The 8,631-nt window shown below is 42.2% G+C and overlaps 1 protein-coding gene across 1 annotated transcript in view; it reads right to left on the bottom strand.

Annotated features, from left to right (window-relative positions):
- Nucleotides 1-4,675: 4,675 nt before the first annotated feature.
- LOC147632342 (seven transmembrane domain protein) overlaps nucleotides 4,676-8,631 on the bottom strand; it is a 46,659-nt gene continuing 42,703 nt past the window's right edge. The window contains exon 7 of the mRNA XM_086807162.1: nucleotides 4,676-4,935. Within this exon, the coding sequence (XP_086663288.1) occupies nucleotides 4,809-4,935 (127 nt within the window). The 3' untranslated portion in view covers nucleotides 4,676-4,808. The remainder of the gene's footprint in view (nucleotides 4,936-8,631) is intronic.

Raw genomic sequence — 8,631 nt, 5'->3', positions numbered from 1 at the left:
GCAAAGTCATGGTGCTGACAATGATATGCTTAAATATTATCTGGAGATATGGGTGGATCCAAGAGATATGGGTGGATCAAAGGTTGGCAAAGTCATGGTGGTGACAATGATATGCTTAAATATTATTTGGAGATATGGGTGGATCCAAGGTTGGCAAAGTCATGGTGGTGACAATGAAATGCTTAAATATTATTTGGAGATATGGTTGGCAGTCATGGTGGTGACAATGATATGGTTAAATATTATTTGGAGATATGGGTTGATCTAAGGGTGGCAGTCATGATGCCAATGATATCAAAGACAGCTTAAAATTTCCTCACATGAGATCGTAATCTTGATGGAATTAGTGTCCCAGCATGTTGGCAAACAAATGAATACTATGTTCTCTTATGTGACTATGAATGGTGGAGACCAAAAGATATCATATGCATGGGTATCTTGTCGATCTCTAATACGAAGTGGGAAGAGAGTATCTAAGGTAAGATTTCCTCACCTTATAAGTGTACATGTATCTAAGGTAAGATCTTTGGTTGGAGATTTACCGATCTGATTCATTCCCTTTTAGCTTTTAAAAAAAAAAATATCCAAGGTTTCGGTGGTGCTTTTAAAACGACTAACTAGTAGAGGAATTAGAAATCCTTTACATTCATGGGATAGATGTAGATTATAATTATCCATGGAGGGAGATTCATTCTCTTAGCATTTCAAAGCTCGTGTTATGGTCATGATGGTATTTCGCTCAATGCAAAATTATTCTGTTTAAACATGCTCGATATGGCTTTTGCTGTAGAGACAAAGAAACACGTTCTTTGGACTCTACTAATCCCTAACAAATATAATGATCGTTACAAGGTAGAAGAAAATCCCCCCAAAAAAAATAATAATAATAAATGGAATGATTTCTATCATATATCTTTCTAGTCATTACCAAGGCCATACCCAAGTACTTATATGAGTTAAGGATCTTGCTTATTGACATTGCATATGTCTTCTTACTATAGTAGAGATAGTGGCTTGCTAGATGAAGGCATCAAAGTAGTAAGAAGTTTATTATCTTCATAGAGAGCTAGGTTGAAGAGTTTTTGGGGTCAAAGTCTTCCTCATTGAAGCATGTTAAAGGTGAGTTTATACTCATGTTTGATTTCTTTATTTATGAATGGTTACATTTTAATATTCCTTACTTTTTAGGTAGTTTCTAAAAATTAAATGTTTGACTTTGTTCCTAGGGAATGGAGAACTTCTAGATGATATTTATCGCTATGGAAATCATGATGTATTGTGGTATTATGATTACGAGAGGAAGGTCTCTACTTATGTGAACATAAAAACCAATAATAAAGAAAATCATGATGTATTTTGGTGTTATAATTATGAGAGGAAAGTCTTTACTTATGTAAACATCAAAATCAACAATAAAGAAAATGAGATCTCTTATCCAAATTTTCATAGAAGAGGAGATTGTTCATGTGGACACTTACACATATCCAAAGAGGCACATATGGATTAATGCCTTATGAAAGATTTTATAAACAATTGAATCATTCATTTATTGCTCTAAAATGGATATGTAGTGGAAAAAGGTAAATTCTATGAATGTCCTCCAACAACACGTGTCATCTGTTTCAAAGGCCACCAACAAGTTATGGGATTTACATGTATCTCATGGAAAAGACTAATCGTGTGAAAGGTCCTTTATATAAAAAGGTATCATCGTAAGTGGAATAGCAATCTTAGAGATATCCTTCAAAAGAGCAAGAGAGATATGCGTAAGGCAGTTTTGTAGTAGCCAAAGTGATAGTATTGAGGTTGGACAAGTCTTTATTTACAACAAAGTTTTGTTCAAAGGAGAGATTTACAAGGAGGGAGATACAAAAATGATAATGACACTAACATTTCTATCAATGTACAACATTGGAAGGCATGCATTAGATCAATTTTTCAATCAAGAATGCCGCAAAAGCTTTATGACCTTGAAATCCCAAAACCAGGATAAATAATAAATGTCGAAGAAAGTAGAAATAAGAGAAAGAAAGTAGAGTGTTGGAATTGTCATATGGAGGAGCACACAAACGGGCACACATTTAGCCCTGATAGCCCATGCATGACACATGTATCACTCACAACAAGGGCTTTGCAGTTCACAAGAACATCTTGTATACATAGGTGCTCACAATAGCAACCACATGCACCACCTCATCATCAACAACCGTCCAAGTACATCTCTCGATAGGGGGACTATGGTGGGGCGAAAGCCTAGTCTAGGTACAACCCAGAGATCCCATGGATCCTCTTCGAACATGCAAGAACCTTCTCTTCTTGTCTCCTAGGGAAAGAGATCTCTTGCTTCATCCCCATAGCCATGGAAGCATTCCAGTGTGCCGACGTGACGAACAAGCTAGTGCACCCACAAGGGAAGTTTCATTTATGGTTCTATGGCAAAGTACCAAACAACAGTTGTTTTGGAAAAGACTAAGGTAAGCTCTTAACTTGAACAACAAGTCTATCACATCAAATGTGCTAAGCTAGTAACACAAGAGATGAAGGCAACAAGACGTTCCTTGACAACAATGCAAAAGATGTTGCTCCCAAACCCAATCTAGACTAGAATTGCATTGCAACTCTCATCAAGAGATTATTTGATACCCACACCAAGTTGTGCTCCGTAGTGCAACTTTTGTTTGGTCCTTGCTCTCATTTAATTGCTTTAACAATGTGTCACTCACCTTGTTGTTGGTCAACAACACAAGATAGTCCACTCTCACTCAAGCCTTCACACACACACACACACACACACACACATCAAAAAACAAAAGACAATGCAAAATCAATCAATCAATCTCTCTCTCTCTCTCTCTCTCTCTCTCTCTCTCTCTCTCTCTCTCTCGCGTTAACCATGTACTTAAAAGGCTAAACGAAAGACACGTTTTATGACATTAGAATTTATCTAGAATTAAAAGGTAACACTCTTGGCTAAACCTTTCTAACTTGACATCATAATACATCAAAAAGTATCTAAAATGTGTTCACCCCAAACATGTACCTCAACCAAATCAACTCAAGGATTTTTAAAATTCAATAGGTACTTAGATCCTAGATTACTTGGTTCCTAGAGTTGGGGACAAGCCGTACTCATCAAAATCCTAGAGCATTTTAGCCAATTCAAACAATCCATGAAGATTTGGACATGAGTCTAAATCTTGGAGCACAATCCTAGACAATAAAAGTATATTTACACTTACCTTACATTCAAATCCCATAAAAGTATATTTACACTTACCTTACATTCAAATCCTAGAGCTCACGTTTGTCGCTTCATTCTACAAAGTTTTAGACTTGAATTCGAATCTAATAGTACTCGGGCACTAGAATACTTGGGTGAAAACCTTGGGTTTCAAGCCCTAGTAATGCTTATGTGCCAAATCTATCCAAGGATATTTCTGTCGGAGTTCGAACCTTTACCAATGAGTCCCTGGACAACAAAAGTAGTTATAGACTCACCTTGCATCTAGATCTCTGAGCCCTATTGCCAATTTAATCTTAGGAGATTTAGACGACTTGGGTCCATATCAAGAGGTCATGCCCTAGTCATCTCCTTCTGCTAAATCAAACTAATCAACTTCAAACTGAGTCCAAATCTTTGGTGTTTAATGTCCTAAACATCTCTTTCCATAGCACCTAGACCAATTCGGGTGTTCATAATTGATGTAACAAATCACTGTTATCACGTGACTAGAAGACGGTTTCTCTTTGGGTATATGTTTCAACAAGAACACCAAAGAAGACTACCAAGCTCTGACCACACACATCGTTTTAAGCATGTCAATGTTCCCATGGACTCACACTATGATTTGATCTTCTCTTTGATGGAGTACTCCATCTTTGAAGACCACCACCACCACCACAGACACATAATCCCCCAACATTTTCCTTGGTAAAAAGGGATTGCAATGTTTGATTAATTGAAAAGGTCAGCCATACAAATGTAATTTCGAGAGTTTGATTCCCTTTCACTTAGCTCGCAACAATTGAGATGCGCTGTAGTGGTGATGGCATGGTGGATTGAGCTTAAAAGATGCTCTACGTACGAGACACTAAGCAAAACATACTTTACACTTCCCTCACATCCTTTCAGAATGTGTGTTGACATTCATACTTTTGGTGATGCAAGATGGTACCACCTTTATCAGTGTTGCAACAACAAAGCACTCCAACGAACACACGGTAGGCCCTATTGTTTTGTTTCTTTGTATGACAAAGGTCTCATGCATGGTATTAGACCTAAATGGGTGATATCTCTCTCTCTCTCTCTCTCTCTCTCTCTCTCTCTCTCTCTCTCACACACACACACACACAAAAGAAAGAGAACCCATCCAGAACCTCACATAGCTTCAAGACAAATATGGTCAAAGTTCAGAGCACAAGAGACAAGGCTACATGGGAACTTATTTGAAATGCATTGATCCAAGTGGGAGGGCGCCGGTTGCGTGACAAAATTTGGACTCATTATTTAAAATGCTTTATCTACTCTCTGTAAAGTGAAGCATGTGAAGGGGGAGGGGGAGAGGGAGGGAGAGTACACGCCTTCAGGGTGAGTGTGCAAATACCTCGCTTACCACCACATATTGTGTGCAATAATGCAAGCATATAAAGCTTTCCATTTACAAAAATGTGAACCTTTGTTGAAAAGAGCTTGGCAGTAAATTAACTATCACTAAACAAGGTAACTTACAAACATTACGCCAAAATCCAATTACTCACTTAAGTAGATTGAGAAACAAAACTTTGAATGCACACTTGTAACAAACTATTCATTGTGCTGCTGGTCTTTGACAAGCAATAAAGAGTTGCCAAGTAAGCAAGGCTAGACCTACAGAGGCTAGAAGCTCAAAGGCGACCACTTTAGAAAAATCCCAACCCAGGCCTTGACAAAGATAGCTGCATGAAAAAGTGCTCCCTTATTAGTTTCTCTCTCTCTCTCTCTCTCTCTCTCTCTCTCTCTCTCTCTCATGGCGACCCCCTCCTCAGGGAACAGAATGACCTGATCAACAAAATGACAAGGCCACTTGGGGAGGTCCTCACCCACATGGACACTCCGCAATCACAAGACGCCTTCACAAGCATCAAGGAGATTAGACTGTTGCAGGAGGAAGATGGAAGCCACCAAATCATAAATCACAGACGAGTTTCACAACAAGGTAGAAGCCACCAAATCAGAGGTCAATGTGGAAAATGCCGGGCTGAAGAACCAGAATGAAGGAGCTTCAGGTGTATCATCTGAAGTGGACGTGGAGCAGGACAAGTGGGATTGAAGTGGACGTGGAGCAGGACAAGTGGGATCATGGAAGGAAGCAGACAGCTGAAGCGAATGATCCAGATAAGTGCAGTCGGCTGGCTGCAGAAGTGAGTCGGCTGGCTGTAGAAGTGTGTCGGCTGCAGGACAGGAGGTGTCGGCTGCCCATAACATGGTCGGCTGAACCAGCAGATAAGGGGCAGCAGCAGGCGCAAGGAGGAGGACCATTTTATAAACATTAAAAGCATTATGACTGGCCAACCAGCAGTCAGCCAGTTCACCATGTATTCCAAGGGGCTATAAAAAGGCCCCCTTGCTCATTGTTTGATCCATTCTCTCCCACTAGGGGATTGGATCATTAGAGGTCCCATAGGGGACAGATTTAGGTGTCATCACCTTTTATGTAAGGCAGCCCATGGCTGCAGATTCAGATACCTTTTGTATCATAGAAATATACTGAATTTCCAGCACTTCTCTCTCTCTCTACTCTCTCTTTATATCTGTGTTTTTGCATCAGATGGTGCGTTTTGGCATCAGATGGTTTTCCAAGAGTGTTTAGGGCTGAAAGAAGACTCCCAGAGCTTCCGCGTGTTACATTGGTACCAGAGCATCAGGCTCAGCAAGGCTAAACGCTGATTCAGTCCCATATGATGGTGTGCAGGTCCAAGGTACAGGAAAGTGCACGGATTCAAAGCCCAAGGCAAGAACACGGATCGGCAAGAACTCCCAGGAGGTTTGTTGGTGGTGTTCCACAGTGCCAGAGGGGATGGCAGTTCCGTGAGCCAGATAGGTTCTCAGGCAACGGTCCCAAGGGAGGTTGATCCTCCAAGGGTGATGTGAGAGTGCCAGACTCAATTCCAGGAAAGAAGACCAAGACGGTGTTCAGAGTCAGGGCAGGAATGGATTGTGGACTAGAGGAAGACCAGATGCATAGATCTTCATCAGAGACAGAGTGGTTTGGAGAACATACCGGATTTTCAGAGAAAAGGGTTTGCCAGGGATGGATGGATGGATGACAGAGGGACTTCAGGGAAAGGATTGGGATGATGACAGACATCCAAGAGCAGGTTGGATTCCCGTCATCAACTTTAGCAGAGGGGGATGTCATGTGCATAAGCAATGCCATGGACCTTCTCAAGGCTAAATCCAGAAGGGGGCAAACAGATAAAGACCATGAACCAGTAGAAGATAGGTAGAACCAGAATGAAGGAGCTTCAGGTGTATCATCTGAAGTGGAGGTGGAGCAGGACAAGTGGGATCATGGAAGGAAGCAGACAGTTGAAGCGCATGATCCAGATAAGTGCAGTCGGCTGGCTGCAAAAGTGAGTCGGCTGGCTGTAGAAGTGTGTCGGCAGCAGCAGGCGCAAGGAGGAGGACCATTTTATAAACATTAAAAGCATTATGACTGGCCAACCAGCAGTCAGCCAGTTCACCGTGTATTCCAAGGGGCTATAAAAAGGCCCCCTTGCTCATTGTTTGATCCATTCTCTCCCACTAGGGGATTGGATCATTAGAGGTCCCATAGGGGACAGATTTAGGTGTCATCACCTTTTATGTAAGGCAGCCCATGGCTGCAGATTCAGATACCTTTTGTATCATAGAAATATACTGAATTTCCAGCACTTCTCTCTCTCTCTACTCTCTCTTTATATCTGTGTTTTTGCATCAGATGGTGCGTTTTGGCATCAGATGGTTTTCCAAGAGTGTTTAGGGCTGAAAGAAGACTCCCAGAGCTTCCGCGTGTTACAGAAGGAGCTTGATACCACCTCCAAGTGGGTGGAAGTAGCAAAGAAAGACCTTAATGACACCTCAAAGTGGTTAGATGTGACACACCTATGAGTATGGAGGGCACAGCTGGACATCAGATGGCAGTCGACATTTAGAGTCAGACAGCGTAGGTGACACGTCGCAGAGATGACATGGCGGTTGGATACAGGTGGCCGACAGCAGTACTACTGCCTGACTAGGAGCATTGGTGCCTATATATGCGTGGGTAGCCAAATCATCGTATTCATCTGCTTTCCTCAGTGTCGAACTTCACAGAGCATTTCTCTGTAGGCGAAGTGCTAGCCAGGAGTGTATAGTAGGTCACATGGCTGTGATTTGACATCTTCATTCTCAGCTACATCTTGTACTTGACTTCCATTTGTATTACTTCTTTCTTGTACATAATACAAAGGAGTAGTTTAGGACTTGTGTGTTATATGTGTGATTCCGCCGCACTCATCTATCTCTAAAAAGTGTGTTGACTACTTGGATAGGTATCTGCCCGTCTCGACAGGATGTAGTTGGCATCTCGAGCACCTAGTATTCAGGATCTAGAATATACAAGGGCCCATGCTTCAGAGCAAGTGTTGGACGATTACGAGGACGAAGTGGCAAAACTTTCAAGAGGAGCATTTCTTGGATGCAGGCAAGGATGAACTGGATGAGCTTCACTCCCAGTCTGGCAGTCATCATTCTACACCTACGCATAGTCCACAGGACAAACGCCGTTCACGTCACACCGAGTCTCCTTCGCAGAGTCCCTCTCCACAGAATTCTTCGGATAGTTCCCGTTCATCTTCACCGGCTCGTCGTCAAGGGCGATTTGCCAAGTTCTTCCTCCAGGCCTCGTGAGGAACGAGCTCAATTAATGAGGCTTCTAAAGCCTCCCAAGTTCAAACAGCCCGACTCTTGGTCTTCCGAGATCTTGCGTTTGGCTTATCGTCAGTCCACCATCAGTCTCTTCAAAGATAATAAAGAAAATACAATTCCGATAACGGGATAGGGGGCCCTTCAGTGGGTAATTCGGGACCCCATACGGTGTATAGTTTCCATCTCTCTCTCTCTCTCAATCTCTTAAAGTTTGAAGTCTTAAAGTGGATTGCTAAACTCGCGAAACTCAAGATACAGAAGACGGTGTGAGCATTTGTGTGACAGGATCCTCAATTACGAATACTTTCACTGGATGTTACATTAGTATCAGATTCAGCTTGTCCACACACACCGTATCCTAGCGTGAGGGCATCCTTGGATGGTCAGATTGCGTTCCGGCACGACCACCGACTTCAGCATCATGTCTATAGAGGAGAGTACCCACCATCAGCCGGAAGAAGTCTCCCTCGAAGGAGACCTTGCTCTTCCGACTACAACAGACACCATAGCTCTACCTAGAGCTCAGAACCAGCTTCTCATGGAGCGTCTCCAACTCTTGGAGGCAATAATAGCACATCCTCCTCCGCCTCCAGCAACCCCCGACTACATCTCCCTCTTCTTTCAGATGGAACAACAAAGAAGAGAAGACGAGGCTAGACGGAGAGAAGAAAAAGCAGAAGCAAAAGCAAGAAAACAACAAGAAA

Source organism: Cibotium barometz, chromosome 13 (assembly GCF_041138505.1).
Source record: "Cibotium barometz isolate CiBa-2024 chromosome 13, ASM4113850v1, whole genome shotgun sequence".
Lineage (NCBI taxonomy): Eukaryota > Viridiplantae > Streptophyta > Polypodiopsida > Cyatheales > Cibotiaceae > Cibotium > Cibotium barometz.
This window is presented reverse-complemented; position numbering and strand designations above follow the sequence as displayed.